This window comes from Calonectris borealis, chromosome 1 (assembly GCF_964195595.1).
Source record: "Calonectris borealis chromosome 1, bCalBor7.hap1.2, whole genome shotgun sequence".
Lineage (NCBI taxonomy): Eukaryota > Metazoa > Chordata > Aves > Procellariiformes > Procellariidae > Calonectris > Calonectris borealis.
This window is the reverse complement of record NC_134312.1, coordinates 86,448,457-86,469,749: the sequence shown is the minus strand read 5'-3', so window position 1 is coordinate 86,469,749 and position 21,293 is coordinate 86,448,457. Positions and strand designations below refer to the sequence as shown.

General features: G+C 41.6%; 1 protein-coding gene across 2 annotated transcripts in view; it reads right to left on the bottom strand.

Moving 5' to 3' along the window:
• The window catches only part of LOC142088639 (antigen WC1.1-like), a 70,080-nt gene that overhangs the window by 39,965 nt on the left and 8,822 nt on the right, over positions 1-21,293 (bottom strand). The window contains exons 1-2 of one of the 2 annotated variants that reach the window (XM_075164149.1): positions 2,170-2,287; positions 1,744-1,900 (exon numbers count right to left, since the gene is read on the bottom strand). In XM_075164149.1, the coding sequence (XP_075020250.1) occupies positions 1,744-1,813 (70 nt within the window). In that variant the 5' untranslated portion in view covers positions 1,814-1,900; positions 2,170-2,287. Of the gene's footprint in view, positions 1-1,743; positions 1,901-2,169; positions 2,288-21,293 lie in introns of those variants that run through there. The other variant, XM_075164156.1, reaches the window with a different exon arrangement.

Genomic DNA, 21,293 nt, shown 5'->3' with positions numbered 1-21,293 from the left:
AAGCCTCTGATAACTACAAAATCCCTTTGTACTTGCAACATGTTGTCTCAGAAGGAGTATAATCTTTCCGTAATAAGTCTTTTAGGACTCTTCTGAAAGATGTTCTGGAGAACAACCCACAGTTTATTTGAAGAACATAGTCCAAAAAAGAGTTTTCTCTCGAAAAAAATACTCCTTTAAAAAAGAAATATTTTCTAAGAAAACTTAAATTCATAATACATTATTAAAGGAACCATATAACCTACTTCCATTAGTCATATCCAGGAGTAAAACAAACAACTCCTCAATTGACTGATGGACCTCTCTGCACTTGAATTTTTAAGTAATCCAACACCTGATCTTTTCAACACATGACAGCAGGCAAGGCTGGAAGCAGAGGTAGGCACAACACAATCAGCAGATTTAAATATTCCCTAATCAAAACTATCATTTGCTGTAATCAGTCTTATGTGAATTTTTTTATGATACCAACAGGCACACTTTTTTGTATTTCCTCACACTCCATAACATGTCCCACAAGCGCCTTCACTGAATTCAGTGGTACTAGTCACAGAATGAGGTTCTGCTTGGGTAAGAAGGCATCAAATTTTGCTGAAGACTTGATTCCTCTCGTGGGCCAGGGGTGAGAATGAGCCGTGCATGCCTGTACCCAGACCCTAAGTGGAGGTTTTCAGCACGCGCGTGCTGCCTGGGCAGCAGGTTGCCCACTGCCTCCCTGCTGGCCCTGCCTCCCGCGCTGCCTGCGCGCTGCGCCCTCCCCGGGGACCAGCAGGGGGCTGCGGCAGCGCGGGGAGTGCGAGCACCGCAGCGCAGAGACCTGGATCGTCGCTGCTGCTGATGGTGTCAGGGTAAAGCTACTCTTCTCTGCATCTGCCAGTGAGTCACTCTGGTACTATTCCCTGTTACCAAAAAAAAGCTGGCAGAAAACTCACTGTCATTTCTACAGTAATGCCCAGTTGACGCTCAAACATTGCTACAAAGATGTCTAAATAAAAATGTTTAATATTGTTCTTCACACTCCGTTGCACAGAAAGCCCTGTGCCTCCTCTTCCGAGCCACTTGAACTGTGACTGCATCCACACAACAGGTGAAAACCTTTAAGACTAGGGCCATGCTACATCAACGTATCAACCACGAAGTCTCATTCTTATCGTGTGGGGATGCGATCACCAGTCACAACGCCATAGTGCCACCTCCATGTGTATAGAGACAAAAATGGGGATTCCAAAATCCGGCTCTCATCATCAGCTTCAAACATGTACACATAGCTCTAGAAGAGCAGAGAGACAAATAGCGATAAGCTTCAGATATACAGGAACAACTGAAGGGACGGTTTGTTACCCAGCCAAATTCCACTGGACACGCAGAGCGCAGCAACATCATTTTAACTGGTGTTGAATAAAGACCTGGAGTTATTCATATAAAGAGCTCAACAGGGGAGGCAGGACAGTAGTAAGAATACCCAGCTTGGGTTCCGTTTCAGTTTGGCTGTTCACTAAACTTGGACTCGAATTCCTATGAGAATGGCCAGTCACTGATGTCTGAGTAAAATACAAAACTATTACAAATGGCGTACTCTTCTTTCTCTCAGGATCACCAAGGAGATTGAATCAAAGACAGAAATGTATTTAAACACCTTCTTGACACTTTGCCTTACAGGCTGATGGAATAACAAGCTATTTATGTGGAATTTACATTCTTTTCCTATCTCACTGCCTTACGTGAAATAAAGTATGTACTTACACAGGGAGACCTGAATGGAGAGGAGAAGCAGCCACAACACTGGAGTAGAAAGATGTCCTTTTGTTGCCATCCTGATCGTGGACAGATGAAACTTCACTCTCTGTTAGGCACTGCCTAGACCAAACTCTGCATGGGCTTCTCTGTGTCTCACAAATTACTACAAAGGAGGAAATATATAGATTCACATGCTAGCATGAACTACATGAAGGAACCAATAGAAATATTGTTCACCTTTTTAGACATTATCAACAGATTAATCTCAAATCTGAAAGAACCAAAACCTCCAATAAAATTTGAAAATTGTGCCTGTGACCATATATGAAAGATGATTGAGCTTCTGATGTCATCATCGGTATTGTCTTCTTTTACTATGGGACCAACATTGGTGGTACAGGCAGAGCAGTACGCCAAATGATTATTTCTTACCTGACAAAGCGATGTGAAAGTGCAGAACATTGGTCATTTTATGAATCACTTTGGAAGAGAAAAGGCAAATAAAATCTCTAAATTCGTAGCTCGTCCATCTCCTTGGGAGCAATTGTGCTCTCACTGTAAAATCAACAGAAGTGGTGTTTATCACTATCGGTAGTTGTGTGAGTAAAAATGACACCCGCTCTGTCTTTGAGGCAAGCGCTGCTCAGGGTTTCCTTATTCGGTCAAAACTTGAGAACTGTATGGGCAAAAGCTCTTGAAAGACCAATTTCCTTAGGATGCGAATTACAGGACTTTGATTCCTCTGCTGAGTTGCTTTTTGTTTCAGGTTATGTATGTCCATTGCTGGTAGTTCTGTCCACTCTCTCATTCACTCCAGAATGATGAATTTAGAGAAATAAAAGCTGCTGTTAATTAAACTGTGGCTACTTGACTCATTCTTGGCAACCAGAACAAGTTGCAAAGCGCTATCTATTTACACCAGTCTGAACACACAATCCTCTTTATGACACTGACACACATGTTCTTTTTGTCTGATGGCATCTATCTGGCATTTATCTAGAATCCCAAGTTCAGTGACATCCAAGCTGTTAGGTCCTTAGTACACCAACAAGCTCTGCAACCTCTTCCCTTTCTCACTGGGCTTTGATTGCCTGTTCAAGGTCTGTATAACCTTGCGGCAGTGTAACCTTGGGTCAGACTGCTGTGAAAAGAGCGGCATGAGGAAGAGCAGATAGAAGTCTGGCCAGAGGTTGCCCATTCTTTGCTCAGGAGCGGCTCAGGAGCTCAGACACTTGCCTGTGGTCTCTGTTAGAGAGAGACCCACTTGGGTCTGGCCAAACTTGGGTCTGGCCATGAACTTTGCTGATACTGACCCTGATTTGCTGACTTGACTTTACGGCTTGATCTTGGACCTACCACCTTACTATGGTCTTGTTTGGATTGCCTGGACTGCTGACTTAACCTGGCTGCAGTCACAGGACCTATTCGGTTCTTCTTGTTTAGGTACTCTGGGACTGTACCCCTTGGTGAGGATCCTGCCTCATGCCAGGCTTGCTGTCAACTTCAGTTCCTGGCTGACCTTCCCTTGCAGAGCAGCCTGCTTCTGCTCCATGATACAGACCTCGGAAAAACAGAAAGTCACTGCCATTCCATTGGAAATCTGGTCAAGGTGAGGAAAAAACCACTACAGATGTGTTAATGAGAGATAGACAAGATATCCATTATAAAGTCTGTTCCTGTACTGAGATTCAGTGGTTTCACTTAGCACTCTTTTCCTTGCTGATTAGTAGTCATCAACAGAATTCTCACTGACATTTTAAACCCACTCCAGGAAGTCTAAGAGTGAGATCTATTTCTCAGCATGCAGGCCCTTGATGACCAGAGTTTCCTTCATGGGCACTATGACCAAGTACATGCCAGTGCTCATGGATATTAGAACTCCAGAATTCTCAGCTGGGGAGAAGCTGGTACTCTCTTTTTCTTCTCTTTCCCATTGCAGACAGGGATGTCATCAGGATTCATTTGGGTTGGGACTGGCAGCATGTATTCACTGTGCCCAATGGGCATGAGGGCTTACCTAAAAACCACGGTCCCCGTGATGACTTTAACAAGTCCTGAATATGTCTGGTGACACCAGGATGTGCTTCTAGTCAAATGACCAGGAGAAGACATCTATTCAAGGACAAGTTCAATGGCAACATGACATCACGTCTGTCATCCAGCCTTAACCACCTAGCAATGTTTGTGAAAGTCCTTGAGGGTATCTTCTCACTAGACTTGGATACAGAATGTTCCTATATGGAAAAGTAACCCATCGATTACCATTGCACAGCCCGTCATAACTGTTGGTATCCTTTGTCTGGATAAAGGGGCATTCTGGGACACCATCTATGCTCGGACAGCAGAAGAAAAACCAGCACTATCTCCACTAAGCACAAATATGTTGGTCTACATATCCAGAAGTTATGCTCCCTCCTCAGATGGATGAAACCCTTCTTCACTGAGGAACCCACCTACCCTGTCTCCCCTGCCCCAGTCAAACTGTCTCCCTTCTTCATTTCTTTCCCTGGCCACTTATAAGCCAGTCACAGGCCGAGGATTCTGGCTCTTCCCTCCTGGAAATAGGGATGCTGAGCAGGAACCTTGCATTTGTCTTTAAAGCAGAGTTCATCTGTCATAAGCTGAGTATCTCTTTGGAAAATGTTCTCTGCCATCAGTTTCATCCCTCTGAAGGTCCATCCCCCCCTTTTCAGAAGTATTCCCTGATGCTTTCCACATTGTATTCCCACTGTTGGCCTTAGATTCCATTCTCCTCCACAAGGAATCGGTCACGACAGCAAAAATCTGTAATGGGGCAAAGAGGGGGAATTGAAAGTTTGAAACAACAGCAGCTGATAGCAGGTCATCAAGTGGGTTTGGAGGACTAGGAATGACTTCAAAACTTATGAAGAAATACTGAAATATATTTGCTTTACGTTTAGTTTTCCCAATGTGAACATATATTTCTGAATTCTTGGTGCTCTTTTTTTGATTCCACATGAGTTTCTGGGAGTTCTGGATGATTTGTGTTGCTTGTCAAGGTTCTTTCAGGATTGGTTTCTCCACCAGAAAAGCCTGGGAAGATGGACAAAAAACAACCCTTACGGTCTGGAGGCATGCAATAGAATGTGCTGGAGACAAGACTCAGCCTTGTGTGCTTGAGGACAAACTTTACAACTCTATAACTAGAAATCATATTGCATATGGAGTTGCAGGGACACTGGTTAGCACACACCCTTGGACAGGAAGATGTAACAGGTGTTGGTGTCTAGAATTTGAAAGACGCAGAAGACCCTCACATGAGCCCTAGTAAACTGTGAAATTTTGCGGCCAATAGATTGCATGAGAATGCAGGAAGAAAATAAAGAGAGAATTTTCTGTGCTGCATGAGAAACATCACATAAGTATCAATTGCCTAACTTCCCTACTATAAATTCTGAGAGCAGAATGAAGTATATTTCATCACAGAAATGAAAATGGGGTCTGAGGATACTGGCTGACACCTGTTTCTGTCTTTGCCAAGTAGGTGCTTCAAGACATACTGCTCCCCAAGCAGCACTTTCTTCCAGGGGCTCCTGTTGTCAGCTCTAGGGGTATCTTCTGTACCTTCTGTCTAAGGATTACTTCTCAGTTCTTTTGCAAGAAAAAAATGGTGTTGATTCAGTTTTCCTTGCTGGGGGGATGAGCAAAAATTAAGAGGTGGGCAGAGCCCACTGTTTTCCAGCTTGCAAGGAAGGAAGAAGAAAAATAGATATGGGGCAGGGCTCCAATCTGGTTGGACACAGAGTGAAGCCTTGTTGTTGTCAGGATCTGTCCATATACAGGAGATCCTTACCTTCCTGCAAAATGGGCATACATGGTGGGAGCAGCCCAATAAATAGCCCACTGTTTCATAAGGAAATCTCCAATTTATATCATAGGTATAGTGAGAGATTAGTAGGGTAGAAGAGAGGGTTCTCTCTTCTCTTCTGATGCTCCTCAGTTCTGCCAGTTTGCATCTGCAAAAAAATGTAGCATAGGGAACTGACACACATAAGGATGTTCTTGCAGCATGGCTTTGAAGCAGGCTGCACGGGTACCACCCGTGGGTAGTGCAGTGAGAGTAGTTGGAAGACTCATGTGGCAGGACCTCACAGCTGAGAGGTGTGTAGGGACTGTTTTCACACACAGCAAGTGCCATGGAGACACTGGGGCTTTCATCTCCTGTAGCCAACAACCAAGGATGTGGTTAGAGACTCATCTCTTTTTTGAAGCAATCAGCACAAGTATTGTCTACAGTGCTAAGTAAAAGTTGGTCAGGGACTGATTCCTGGGTCCAATTGACTTGCACCCACACTGCATAGGATTAATTCCCTCTATATCATATTTCCCTTGAAGTGCACCAAAGCAAAGCTAGAGACCGCACCAGCGCCTGAGCCATGGACAGAGGTTAAGTACTTGAGTTTGCTTGCTTATTGTGCAGTGTAGGGGTACCCACAGGGTCCCTCTCATCTCTCTCTCCTGCAGCTGAAAAGCTCCCTGATCTTCTTGACACCTGCCAGGATTCATCCCCATGGCAAGCACAGGAGATCCCTCCTCATGCACATGAAGATGAAATATATAGTGTAGGAAGTCAGCAAGAAAAGTCCTTCCTTGTAGTCTGTAAAAAACTTTCTTTCTAAAAGAGTTTTCAAGACCTGGCAGTACAGAGCTGTCTAGTGGGAGATCTCTTAGGAAGCAGTTGTAGTAGAGATGGCTAAGAAGACCCATAAGCAAGCTCTGTGCTGGATCATCTGGACCACAAAGGAGCCTTTGCAGGATTCCAGGCATGCATGTAGGTGCAGGGTAAGCAACAAAGGAGGTAGTACAGCCCCTTTTAGAGGATGGGAAAGGAAACATGGAAAACGTTTGTTAGAGACCATCTTCTGAGAAACAGAGGTGAAGCAGAGAAAGTCATAGTTAGAGGGACGGGAGAGAATGGGAACGGGTACCTCAGCTGTACTGACACAGGACTGTGGTACTACTGTCCAGCAGGTAGACACAGGGAATCTATGGGGACAGGAGATCCAGGACACCAACAGATCTGCAGGTCACAAAAAGCTTCGTGTCTCCATCTTCACCATTGGCAGGTTTGATCTCTGCATATCAAGAAGTCCTCCTGTCACAAATTGCTTCAAGCCCTACCTCAAGGCTTTTCAAAAGGGCTAAAACAGGGATGTTGATGTACACCATTTCTGAGGCTCCTGCTGCCAGAAGCTTTGGTAGTGAGGGAGCAACACAGATGCCATCATCTTCCTCAGCCCTAGGCACATTAGTACTAGACCTTGCTGAATCTTTCCCACAGCAGACCCAGTGGCAGCCTCAGCAGAAATTGAGAAGAGGAACTTGCTCTCAAAAGCAAAGGTGAGCTGCTAGGCCTATCATTTGCAATTTCCTAACTATTGCCACGGAGAAGCAGTTAGGTCTTGCCAGCCTTGCCATAGCCAAAGGGATAGGCTGAGGGTGGCTCAAGGCACAGAGATGGCAGCATGTGGTGACAAGGGAGCACAGACAGGCATCATCTCCCTGGGAGGTGCCTGGTCTCTCTTGCAGCACCTGGAATTATGTCAGCTGCCTCACTGAGATCCACACATTTGGTGAATTGCAGTGGGATGAGAGAAAAGCTGCTCTTCCAGGCAGTGGCTTAGGCCAATGGTATCTAGAAGATAAGTGGGGACATGGTGAAAAGAAGGCAGGGTTGCCATCTTTTTTGCCTGTGCCAACCTGCAATGTCATCAGAATCAATCTGATGTCCACTGAAGGAAATAGCAAGTGAAATCAGATCAGAGAGTGATGGAAAGGTCTAACCCCTTGTCACAGGGGCTGACAAGAGGAGTGGTATGGCAGCACTGCAGAGACAGGACAGTATGAAAGACCTGCATGTTGATTTTCTTGGAGGTCTTATCCACTGCTGCAATATAGCAAAAAGACCCTCTTCTCATATACCTGTGAAGGTTGCCAAAGCAGATTAGGACACCACCTGTATTAATTCATGCATATTTTCTTGCATGTAAAATGATGTTATGTTTTATGGAGCAGATTATCTTGAGTGTCATCACACAGCATGTACAGAATAACAAGGTGATCAGGCCCAGTCAGCATGGGTTTATGAAAGGCAGGTCCTGCTTGACAAACCTGATCTCCTTCTATGACAAGGTGACCCGCTTAGTGGATGAGGGAAAGGCTGTGGATGTTGTCTACCTAGACTTTAGTAATGCCTTTGACACCGTTTCCCACAGCATTCTCCTGGAGAAACTGGCTGCTCATGGCTTGGGTAGGCGTACTCTTCGCTGGGTAAAAAGCTGGCTGGCTGGCCGGGCCCAAAGGGCTGTGGTGAATGGAGTTAAATCCAATTGGCAGTCAGTCACAAGTGGTGTTCCCCAGGGCTCAGTATTGGGGCCAGTCCTGTTTAATATCTTCATCAATGATCTGGACGAAGGGATCTAGTGCACCCTCAGTAAGTTTGCAGATGACACCAAGTTGGGTGGGAGTGTTGATCTGCTTGAGGGTAGGAAGGCTCTGCAGAGGGATCTGGACAGGCTGGATCCATGGGCTGAGGCCAACTGTATGAGGTTCAACAAGGCCAAGTGCCAGGTCCTGCACTTCGGTCACAACAACCCCATGCAACACTACAGGCTTGGGGAGGAGTGGCTGGAAAGCTGCCCAGAGGAAAAGGACCAGGGGGTGCTGGTTGACAGCCAGCTGAACATGAGCCGGCAGTGTGCCCAGGTGGCCAAGAAGGCCAATAGCATCCTGGCTTGTATCAGAAATAGTGTGGCCAGCAGGACTAGGGAAGTGATCATCCCCCTGTACTCGGCACTGGTGAGGCCGCAGCTTGAATACTGTGTTCAGTTTTGGGCCCCTCACTACAAGAAGGACATTGAGGTGCTGGAGTGTGTCCAAAGAAGAGCAATGAAACTGGTGAAGGGTCTAGAGAACAAGTCTTTCGGCTTCTTGGAATTGGAATGTTTCCTTTTTTAACTTTTCTTCTGTGTTGTGGTTTTTTTTCCTTGATGATAAGGAGACTTTTGAAAGGCAAGTTCCACCTCCGTCTTACGTTTGCTTTCTTAAACAAGTAGTGAATCTCATTTAATTCCTTCCTTTCTTAGAAGTAGCTTATGACAAGTCTTTAGATGTACAGTATATCTTTTGTCTTAGTTCTAAGTATTTTCAGACAGGTTAACACCAACCGGAACAAGGACTGTATAATGTGAAGAAAAGTACAAAGTTACTGTGAAGACATGTAAGACTGAATGTCACAAGGAGGCTTCTAACTATCAGAAAAATGAGGTCCTGAAATAAGCTTCCAATAAAAATGGTAACAGAAAGAAACTTTTCTAGTAATGACCAAGGTCATAATCACTGAAAGGAATTATTGGGCATGTTTCCTTCAGTTAACACAAGTGTAGACTTGATGACTGGGGTGGTCCCCTTAAATCCCTTGCCCCATAATTCAGGAATTACCACAATAGACCTTTGATATAAACCATACTTTTGCTGTAAAAACATAGAGAATACATAGTGCAAGATGTGGTAGAGCTACAACCTCTTCTGTTTCCTGGAACTATCCAGAGAAGTAAATCTGAATATGAACAAGAGAAGATTGCTGTAGAGTAGACATAAAGACCTTACTCCATAGCGACAACATAGCTATGGTACTACCTGGTACTTGACAATGGACTTTTCCCTGTGGACATGCAAAATCTCAGATTTCCCTACACCGTGACCAACAAAATGCAAGGGAGGCAGGTCAGTGAAGGGGGAATGAGCAGTATTAATGGAATATTTATTGGTCAAGTGAGGTGCCCATGGGACTCAGGCAGACAACCATTGATGAGCCTATGGTAATCCTAAAGAGTCAAGCAAGGACAGGATGCTTTCATGAGTAGAACTGTAAATTTTCCTGATAGGTGTTCAAGTCAGGGGAGAAAAAGATCACAGTCAATGTTTATTAGATCACCTTTTACTAGTTAAACTGGTAATAGAATCAAGTTGTTATTATAATAGCAGATAACTATTCACACAGTATGCTCCATTATTGCCTCACACTCAGACACTCACTGACAGTTACCTGTTCAGAGCAAAAGCTGGGAGGCCCATCCCAGAAGCAAAGGGTTGTAATGCCAGGGGCTTCTAACTGAGCTTGGAAAGGTCCTTTAGGGCCCGTTTTTCAGCAGGTGTGTATATAATTCTGTTATCTTTGTACATAGCAGTCACTGCATCCTAGGATGTGGTCTACAACCTACTGTTGGTATCATTGTGTGCTGGTAGCCCTAACAGACTTAAGATTCTAGATGTTCTGAGTTTTTCTGTTCTTGTGGATCCACAGGACTGAGAGTCTCCAGACCTTATGTATTCTTGGGACACTTCTACATGCTGCCTTTCAGCACCTACCCATCCTTTCCTTGATCTGATTTCTGGTTACTGTTTTTCCATTCACACACATAGGCACGGCTCATTCATGCAAATTCACCCATATGGGCTTTTATGACAGAAATGCAGTACCTGAGCTGATCCATAAGCCAGCATGTGTCCCACAAGACACTCTTCTATTCCAGGATTTCAGCTTGCAGTAGTAATCTTTACCTGTCCCTTTGGACACAGTTCTCTTGTATCTATGTGAAATTTATACCTTATGGTTGCTGCACATTAAAACTTAGAATTTTAAAATATGTCACTCACTGCAACATAACTAAGAGGCAAACAGCTCTTGCCTGATTAATTCCCTCTACCACATGCTGACACAGTGTTTCCCCTCAAATGACAGGAACTGTATCCCTATATAGCTCTGTTTTCCACTTTTGAGTCCAGGGGCACACAGTTTTCCAATTAAAATTGGCAGAGTGCAGCAAATCTTTGTAATTTGTCACTTTTCACCGTCTGTCTTCACAACCAGACAGCATTCCAGTGACTGTCATCCTGCAGCGGCTTTTGCTGCCACTTGGCTGTTTATCCCCGTCAGCCTCTCTAGCATACTAAAGGTAGGCAGGTGAAGGAACTTCTGCCCCAACACTGTGGCGACTGTTGCTCTGTAGTGTTCAGGAAGAACTGCTGTACTCTCTGCTTACCAGACAGTGCCATCAGTAAGGGCTTCTGGTAAGCTTTCAAACTACAAAGCTTACAGGTAAAAACAGATTCTTAAATATTTGGCCTACAGTGCTATTAAATGGATTTGATCAGAGTATGAACCCTTTTGTACAGAAGGCTGTACACCTTTCTAAAAGCCTCCTCCAGGTCTTAAGATCTTCAGTCCCATACCTCTATGAAAGTGGGTGAGGAAGCTAAACACACACACACAAACACGTCTTGTGGTCCGAAGTTAATACAGGCTGCTTCAAAACTTGTTTGGGGGCTATATAAGTATATGTGTCTTTGAACTGCTGTTATGTTGAAACAAAATACAGATGGAGCTAAGAGATGGAGCTGATACACTTAATGTTAGAGTAAAGATGGGGGTGTCTGAAGGAAAACAAGCAGTTAGGAAGGAAACCACTTTCTTCCTTACTGAGGCTGTGCTGGAGGGATTTTGAGTTTCAGAGAAATGAGATGTATCCTGTGGTTAAGTTAAACCTGAGCTCTGAGAAGGATTAATCTCTGTATCTCAAACTGACAATGGTTTAAACAAACATCTGAAATGAAGTCACGTGGAGTGGTATTTACCTTTGTGAATCTTTATGAATGTATTTTTCAAAAACTTCCAAAAACTAGTCATACATTTTGTTACTCTCTTGTGGGCCCAAATGCTTTTGGAGACATGGCAGTGAGAAATTATCCAACAAAAGTATGACTTGAGGAAAGGGTACTTTAAAGAAATACGTATATCTGACAAAATTTGTTTTTAGGGAGGGCTCAAGTGCAAGCCAATATGATTTATATTGTAAGAAAACTTAACATGTCATTCAGTTTCAGAATGAACTATATTTTGATTTTATGATCCATTGAATGTCTCTGTCCCCAAGAATTAAACAAGTTGAAAGTAAAGTTTTAGTGACTTCTTCTTTGAATTGTGGTCTAAGGCAGATGTTTTGGTGCACTTTCTCTGAGACATTTTAATTTATACATGGAAACTTTGGTGGTTTATTTCCGTGGCTATTATTTCTTTCTGTACCATTTTTCCTTAAACAAAATATATCTTTTAATATGATTCTCTGTTACCTTTTTTTCCCTCCAGTTTTTATTAATTCCAAGTAGTCATGGAACCACTATTTATTCAAGCCATGTATAGTAAAATTAACTTGAGTTAACTGTCCAGGATTTCATGATGTGTATGCAGTCAACTAATGACAGAACAACTGATCCAATGGCTTCTGAAAAGTTGCATTAATGATGGTGCATTATGCTATGACCTTTACTTCGGAGAATTGTGAGGTCACATCTACTTTTTAACTAAATGTCAGGATCTCAATTCTGAAGATCAAAATGATTCTTTCAACAGGAAGGAAGTGATGTGTTGCATGTCTGTGTTTGTCCCTTTTTGTAAGATAAGGTTTCTAAACTTTTTCTCTAAATATTTAAACTTTTCATCCCTGAATTTGAAGGCACAGATAAAAAGCAGTGGATCAAATCTCTCTGGTAGCTGGCCTCCAGACCCTCAGATTCCCCAGTACCTAGCTCCTAAACTTCTTGCTCTACTCACCAGTGAGTCCAGCTTGAAGTTTGCTGGCAGACCACACACACAGAAGAAACAGAGAGCATACTCACATGAAAGCAGTTAGAATTTAATAAGAAGACAGGACAGTCTGCAGTGATCAGGTGCAGGGACTGGTCAGACAAGTTTAATGCTTATGTGCAGTGGCATCTTTTATACTCCTCTTACCCCATTTCTCCATTTTCCTCCATAACATGATCCTTCCCATTCCCTGTAAACACCCCATAATTCATCCTCTACGTTCCCAAAATTCCATTGTTTAATCCCCAAATTCTCCTCTTTCCCCAAGCTCCCCATTTTAACATCTGTACTCCTTTATGCAGTAGTCTGTCTTCATTTGCATTGCATTCCAAAGAGAATTGAATCACCATTGAGTGTTTTACAACAGGGGCGATTACTAAATTAGTCATCTTCAACGGTTTTAGGAGTAGCTGATTCAGAGGGATTAGGCTGGTGGAGTTCTTGATTTGTCACTGTTCTTCTAATTGCTTTCTGTGTATTTGTATAGCTATTAGCCAGATATCCTTAACAGATTTTTACTTACTAATCTGAAGTATACCTATCTTACGAACTTAGTTGTGTCTCAGGAATCTTGATCCTTAAAAAGGTTAAAAAAATAGTTCTGAGATTTACTACTTAAAATATGGAAACTCTGAATGAGCACACAGTCTTGAACTTCTAGAATGCTATTGTTAGGAAACATGCCTCCAAATACTTGAAAGAAACAATCATTCCTTCAGTAGATCTCAGATTTGACTTATGACCCTCCATAAAGGCACAGAAAGGCTTAAAGGGAGAAAGAAACCATGACCATCTCTATCTGCATCTGTGTGGTGCCACACTAAAAAATGCCAAATTAGGCTACAAAACACCCCTAAATCTAAGAAAATCAGCAAAAGCACAAAAATTCTTGTCAGCCAACTTGTGAAACCAAAACATTACTGTGGACCTCCTGGGGGCGCAGTGGAATCAGCTGTGCCCAAAAATGCCAGGGAAGGGGTGGCATCTCATGGATGAAAACTTCTTTCTGAAGGAACAAGGATACTGGCCCAGGGACAGCTGTGCTCCAAAAAGCCATTAAGCATGAGGTAACCAGTGGCATTGGTCTTTCTTCCTGAGCTACTTGGGTATGGTGGAGGCGCTAGCAGTACCCAAAAGCACCAGACTGTGGCATAACATGCCCCCAAATGTGGGAAAATTCCAGACAACACTTGACAACAGGGGTTCCAGATCCCTCACTTCTGCCACCCAAAAGCCATTAAGGGTGGCTAAGCCAGGAAACACCATCAAATCCCTAAAGTTGTTCAAAGACGCGTAAAGGAGCGTGCTGAAAGGGGACCTTGGCATCTCACATTTGAATATCCAGAGGTTGGTTCAGTATACAGAAGCATTTCCACATGAATGTGAACCTCAGTATAGGCCAACAAGTGCACAAAACCATTACCAGCTGGCTGGTGGTCCTGGACACCTTTTCTATGTCTCCTGACAGCCATTGTGGAGATAGCTGTGCCCCAAAACACTCTGACCTCTCCTTCAGGTACCCACATGCTGCTATGGTATATGCATGCTAGAAAACACCAAGAAATTCCCATAAAACACCCCAAATCCCTTGAGGAAGCTTGCCAGACAGCTGTCTTGCTGAATATTGAGTGGGGACAGGAAAGAGCATTAACACGACCAACCCCTACCACAGCTGCCAGCAGTCTTGAATATAATATAAAAGGAAATCCTCCTCAGAATGTACTTTTTGTCCTGCCTGTTTGTGGGGAATGGATGAGTTGACAGCACTGCTATGTGTAGCCCATAACCTCCATTTTTGGTGAGCTGTGTGGATCATGTTGCAGAAGTAATTTTGAAATGCATTTCAGAAACTGGAGGAAGCTTTTTCTCAGATAAACCCCACAGGTTAGAGTTCCAGCAGGAAATATTCTGGGGTGAAGTGTTTTACTAGAGCATGATTGCACATCTGTTGTTTGGTATTTTTTTCCCTAGGTATCAAAGAAAGATTCAGAAAGAGTGAGATTGAAAATAACTCTGTTCTAGCTTAAGAAAGTGATTTCAGATGGTGATTCTAGGGATGCAAATCAGTCAATAATCAACTTTCTACTGCTGCTCACAATGTTTGCGTATTTTCTTCCTTCAGTGCTAGTGACTGATTATTGCTAGTATTTTAATTCTGTTTTCCTTTTGTAATTACATTAGGAGTGTGTGAGTGGATCCTACTCGTACAGGAGAGATACAGAAAAAAATCCATTCAAGAATTTTAAATGCTCCTATTATGTATGTCTGATTGAATCCTTAATTTTTCAAGTTTGGAGAACAGAAGAATGTTTATATCTTTTCAAGGAAATAATTTCAGCACTGAAAATTTGGACATCAAGTATGATTAGTCACTTTTGACTAATCTTTTGAGGTTTTTATATTTTTATTTTATATACAAAATATATTAGGCAAATTTTCAAGATGCTGTTTTAAAGTTATTTATCACCTTTCAAAGTACCATCTGTGTATAGGCATTAATCAAACTAAAATCAGGACTGCCTCATTTATGGTTGGTGTAACTGTAAGACTAAGCTACTCTGCTAAAAAATGTTAGACACAAAAACTGTGACTTCCTCAAAAATACAGTCTTAATATGCAAGGAAAATCTGAATGTATGTGAAACTTTTCTACAATTCAATGTCCTTCTCTTATTTTCTTGCTTCCTGAGAAAGGCTATATTGTTCTTCTAGCAACTGGAACATGTATGAACATGCTGCCCCCTCTGCTTCTCTTCCAGGAGATAACCCAGTTTTGCCCTAAAAGACACAATGCATTGAGAAATAATATAGGCTATTTGTGTAATCTGTCCTTATGCTCCTGCCTCTGGTTGGAAGGAATGTGTCAAACAGTGAAGACTTTGATGACCCTGCCTGTCCAGGAGTTGAAAAATGTGGTGACCTCCAACATAAATGGTGAAGAAACACGTACTCAGATGTTGAGAAAAAAACAATACAGATGATTAAGGAAAGCTCCACCAATTAATTAATTAATTCCCTTTGTATTGCTGGTTTCTCATACTCATAATCAGTGAGACAATAGTCTATTTTTTTCCTTCAGTTTTTCTCTGAACTTTTTGCTTTCTCTCTCCTGCACTTAGTATGTGTCATGTTTGTCTTCCCTTTCAACTCTTTCCCACTTTAGAGAGTGCGAGTTACTTCACGCCTTATTCTTATGCAGTGGGATCTTCTTAGGCTTTGTTCAAACAATGTTGGAAAATAATTTGTTAGCTAATTCCTCTTATATCATTAAGGCTGATGTCTGTCACTTCAGCTTTTCAAACCGGAGTGTCTATATATCAATGAAGAAATTTATATTTAGAAGCCTTACAAAAGTGATTTCTGCAGAAATCTGCAGAAATGGGTTTGGCACAATATGTACTTTCAGGACAACTTTTCACACACACACACACACACACACACACTCTCACACAGAGAGAGAAGCTGAGATGTATTAAAATGAACATTTTTACTGGGAAAGATGAGGTTTTCTATACAGGTCTCTTTTTCTGTCCTTTAAAATAAATGATCCAGGAATCCATATGAATGTAAGATATATTTGTAGATACACCCTTACTGTGATGGTGTTTCAACAAACTGTGTTTTGATGACACCTCCTTTTAGCAGAAATTTCCTTCATTTTTGGAGGAACGGATGCTAACTGCTCCTGGGCTTTCACAAACACATATATACTATCACAATAAACTGGAATTTTTGTCCATGCTGTATTTTAGATTTATTCAACACATATCTTCGCAACAACTTGAAGATAATAGAAATCTCATTTTTCATCTCTGAGCTTAGTGTAGCATTCCAGGTGTCAAAAAAAGAAAGAAAAGAATTCCATTTAATAGGATAGAGGAAAATAATTCAAATGCTAAGTGTAGGTATCATCATTTTAGTTCCCCTTCATGCAACAAAGATACTGTTCTAAGAGGTTTCGCTGCTTAAATAAAAAGTAAGAAGGTGGATGCAAAGAGAGCTCAGTGAATTGGCCTAAATAAATAGCAAAATTGGGCTTGTGTAAGAATTCTTGCAGCCTGCCATATCAGATACGCTGTTTTAGGCATGAGTAACTGTTGCATTTCCATATCTCCACAAATTAAGCCACATGAAGATGAAAGAAAATGAAGTGCAATGAAGAAACTATGCACTTTTAAAAGATGTATATAGTAGCTACCCAGTTAATGTTGAAGTCCTGCCTTCCATTTTTATATGCACATGCAGAGGCATAAAGAATCATCATACAAGATGCCTGGTTGCCAATATGTACATGTGCACGTATATGTTGGTGTGTACATGTAGCGTTCATTTCAGGAAGGTGTGTGAGGAATGAGCTGTATCTGTGTACTATTGATAGGTTTTCCTATTTCTTAAAATCATGTTCTGACGAGCATTGAAAATAGAATTGATAGCATGTTTCCCAGAATTTCCGTTATGAAAATTCCAGCTGTGCTTACAGGTATGCAAATCAGAGAAGGATCCTGTAGTGATCTATCAATTACATAGCACATCTTTGCATTTCTTGCCTTGAGCTAATGACTAGAATCAAATTACTGTTTCATTACTTGGAAAAGAGGCCAGACTGTGATTTAGAAAACAAATGAGGGCTGTTGTCCTTTTTTCTCTCAATTACTCATTGATTATTTTTTATCATTATGAAGGATTTTATGATTTACCAGTCATCTGGTAATCATGAAGTTCTGATTGTGACCCCTTTTCTTAACCATTTTGTTCAGGGCCTTTTCTGTGTATGGCTTCATCAGTATCCAATAGTCCACAGTCCCATGCAGTATAACGGAAGTAATCTTCTGTCTGTCCATTACAAAGGAATCTAAAGGCCATATACCTTGTTAAAATATAGTCATAATGCTGCAATTTTGTAATACTTCTCCTTCAGGAAACAGAAATTATATCACACAGTAGTTTATGAGGAATTTACTCCTTAGGCAAAAAGAAAGGCTTCTGATTAAATTAGTAAATTACAGAAATCCAGAAAAGTCTCTTAGTGGAAAAGAGCTTTGTTTCAAATGCTGGCGTCTTTGTTTTATGCTACGTTTGAGCAGCTTCTTAGAAAATCTTGTAATTTTTTTTTCTGGATCCTCGATGTAAAGAGCTACAAGACAACATGATTTGTATCATCTCATTCTGCTAGTGTTAGAACAGGATGAGCTATGAACTTTACTTGTTTCCTGATTTTATTTACCGTACCAGATTTTAAATAGAGCTGCCAGGGCCTCTAAGCATTGAGGTGTGTGGAAATAGTTGGAATGTTTTAGAAGGGTCTGATAGGATGACTTTTAAACTTTCTTCAGGTTGCAAACTGGTAAGTTTAAGGTGGGGGAATCAAATCAACTTACAGCTTACAAACAAAACAGAGAAAAGGTTACTCGCCCTGGCCAGAAGAGAATCTGGCCAAGCCTTCCAACTTTCAATTAAATGTCCTAACGGCTATATGGTAGAGGAGAAAGATATAGGAACCCTGCCTCATTTCTCATGACAAAAAGGCATTGTAACTTCAGAAATTACTTGAATGTGACATTACCAAGAAGAACAGGAATCTCTCTACCTTGAAAAGGTACTTCAGGGTGAATAGTATTCGGAATGGGAAAGTATCTACACCTCTTTCATTCCATTGAGAGAGATTTGGGCATTTTCTTTCCTTTTCTTCCTTTGTTCAATGACCATTGGGAAACCAGGTGCTTTCCTTAGCACTGGCAGAGGAAGAGGTGAGAGACCAGACATACTGACATCCTAACGCTATGAAATACAGACATGTCTAGGGTTATGCAGCAGCTGAACTGGGGTTTTTACAACTACAGTTTTGAACTCTGGTGTCTGATGTCCCACTTTACGTGCCTATATTTGTATTTTATATCTGATGCCTAAACCTCTCCCTGAATTGCACAATTATCACTTCTGAGTTTATGAGAAATACTTACCATGGCCTCTTCTACATTAAGAAACAAAATGGATATCCTTATACTGGTGCCTCAGATCATCTCCTTATCTTTATCAGATATATTAAAATGGTTGTTACGAAGAGGTTTATCATGTTTTTCTTATGTGTGTGGAGATTTTTAAACATTATAATTACATGCTTGTTCTGAGTGTCCCAAACTAGAATAATAAATTTGTAGGAAGATAGGAACAGGAAAATGAAAATTATTTTACCAAAGTACTTCACCAGCCCATTTTGCTCTAGTCTCCTGAAAAAATACAAAATTCACCTGAGGAACATCTGGAAATATATGGCATTAATACAGGAGAAATGGCACAAGTGTTAATAGAGTCAGAGTCTTGCTCCCATGTGGAATGTGCATACTTTTAAAATTCTGTTGTACTTGCTAAAAGGAGTGAATTCAAATACTTTCCACATACGGGAAGAAAAATTTTAAGGGCCTTCTAAGTAAGTGGACAGGTTTGGGTTTAGTGAAAAGGTTAGGGAAGGATGTTTTATATATAGGATAGAACACTGAAGAAAAACCACAAAGACTTTTTAGAAACGAAGTGACACAAATTGCTGTCAGTAGTACAGTAAAAGGTGTGGGCAGTTGTCAAGGGAGAAATTTTGAAATACCTTTTTCAATGCTGTCTCTTTGTGTAGTTTGAATTTACAAATGCTTTAATGTAATCTCTGATTACCTAGGGCAGTGATCAAACTTTTTTGATCATGCACCTTTCTGAATAAAAAAATTTTGAGCATGCACCTCTGATATATATATATTTATTTATTTATAAATTATATACATGTACCACTGTACCTATTATGTACATATTATATACATGTCATTATAAAACATACACAAAAATAGAAATTAAAAAGGATTAAAAATGAAATAAAAATATTTTAAAAATAATTTTATTTTATTTTATTAATGGAACAAACCCTTTTTTGTTCTCACTAAAAATATTATTAATGATGATTTTTAGTGAGAGCAATGTGATTGGATATGCTTAATTATTTTTCAAAATCTTGGTTTAACACTTTGTGATACAGTGATTCAAAGGTCTGGTTCTATGTTCAGTTTATTTTGATACTTGGTCTTAATGGCTGTCATAGCTGAAAAAGATATCTCACAAAGATACATAAATCCAAATGGAAGAAGTATACTGTTGGCTGCGCTTACTAAATCATTATACTAATTTTTCAATCCCATCCACCACTTATGCAAAGGTTTTTGTTGAAATTCAGCTAGTAAATTTCCACCTTCCCTGATGTCAATCAGTTGTTCTTGCAAACTAATCGGAGGTGTTGCATTTTTATATCTTTAACAAGTGGTTTCAAAACCCACTGAAACTCTTCCTTTGGAAGATTTTTAGACAGGTTAGAAAGTTCTGTTTCCAAATTTTGTAAGTGTACATGTATGAGAGTTTTTTGTAGGTGACACACATCATTTTCAGCAAGAAAATCACAAAAATCTCCACAGCACAAGTTTCTTTTGAAAAACAGTTACTTTCTCACCCACTGTTAGAACACCACTTTCACCTTGAAGGGATATGGTAAATGTGTTTATTTTTTTGAAAATAACTGCTAGGGAACTTACAACTGACAGACACTTGTCATCACAGAAAAGGTCGGCAAATTCAGGACATTTGTCTTTTTGTAAAAGAAAAATGTGTAACTGGTCTTTAAATTCAACTGTTCTTTTAAGCCCATAGCCATGAGATAGCCAGCAAATGTCTGTGTGATACTGTATTGGGTTTATGTGGCGAGGTTTTAGTAGCAGAAGGGACTGCATGGGTGGCTTCTATGAGAAAAGACCAGGTGCTGCCCCATGTTGCACAGAGCCAGTTCTAGTTGCCTCCAAAACGGACCCACTGCAGGCCGAGGCTGAGACAGTGACGCTCATGGCGCCTCTGTGATAACATGTTTAAGAAAGGGTAAAAAGCACTGCACAGCAGCTGTGAGAAGGAGGAGTGAGAAAATGTGAGAGAAACAACTATGCAGACACCAAAGCCAGGGAAGAAGGAGGGGAGAAGGTGCTCCAGGCACTGGAGCAGAGATTCCCCTGCAGCCCCTGAAGAAGACCATGGTGACGTATGTTGTCCCCCTGCAGCCCATGGAAGACCACATTGGAGCAGATATCCACACTGCAGCCCATGGAGAGCCCACGTTACAGCAGTTGCATGTGCCCTGCAGCCTGTGGAGATCCCACACTGGTGCAGGCTCCTGGCAGGAGCTGTGGCCTGTGGAGAGGAGCCCACACTGGAGCACGTTTTCTGGAAGGACCTGTGGCCTGTGGGGGACCCACACTGAAGCAGTCCATTCGTGGAGGACTGCACCCTGTGGAGAGGACCCATACTGGAGCAGTTCATGAAGGACTGCAATCTGTGGGAGGGACCCCACATTGGAGCAAGGGAACAGTGTGAGCAAGAAGGAGCGGCAGAGACGAAGTGCTATGAACTGACTGCAATTCCCATTCCCCATCCCCCTGCACTGCTCAGGGCAGGAGGAGGTAGAAGAGTCATGAGTGAAGAGGAGGGGGTGGGGGGAAAAGGTCTTTGGTTTCATTTTGTATTTCTCACTACCCTACTCTGTTATTGATTGGCAATAAATTAAATTAATTTCCCCAAGTCGAGTCTGTTTTGCCTGTGATGGTAATTGCTAAGTGATCTCCCTGTCTCAACCCAAGAGCTTTTTCACCATATTTTCTCTTCCCGTCCTGCTGAGGAGGGGGAGTATAGAGTGGCTTGGTGGGCATCTGGCAGCCAGCCAAGGTCAACCCGCCTCAGGTACAAAAGATTTTCATGGTCACTCCCTGTCTCATTACAAAGTATTGTAAAGATTCTACTGAAATTAACCACATTGATGACATCCTGTAGCACTTTGTGCACGCCTGGCTCCCATTTCTTTGCTGCAATAGCTTGCC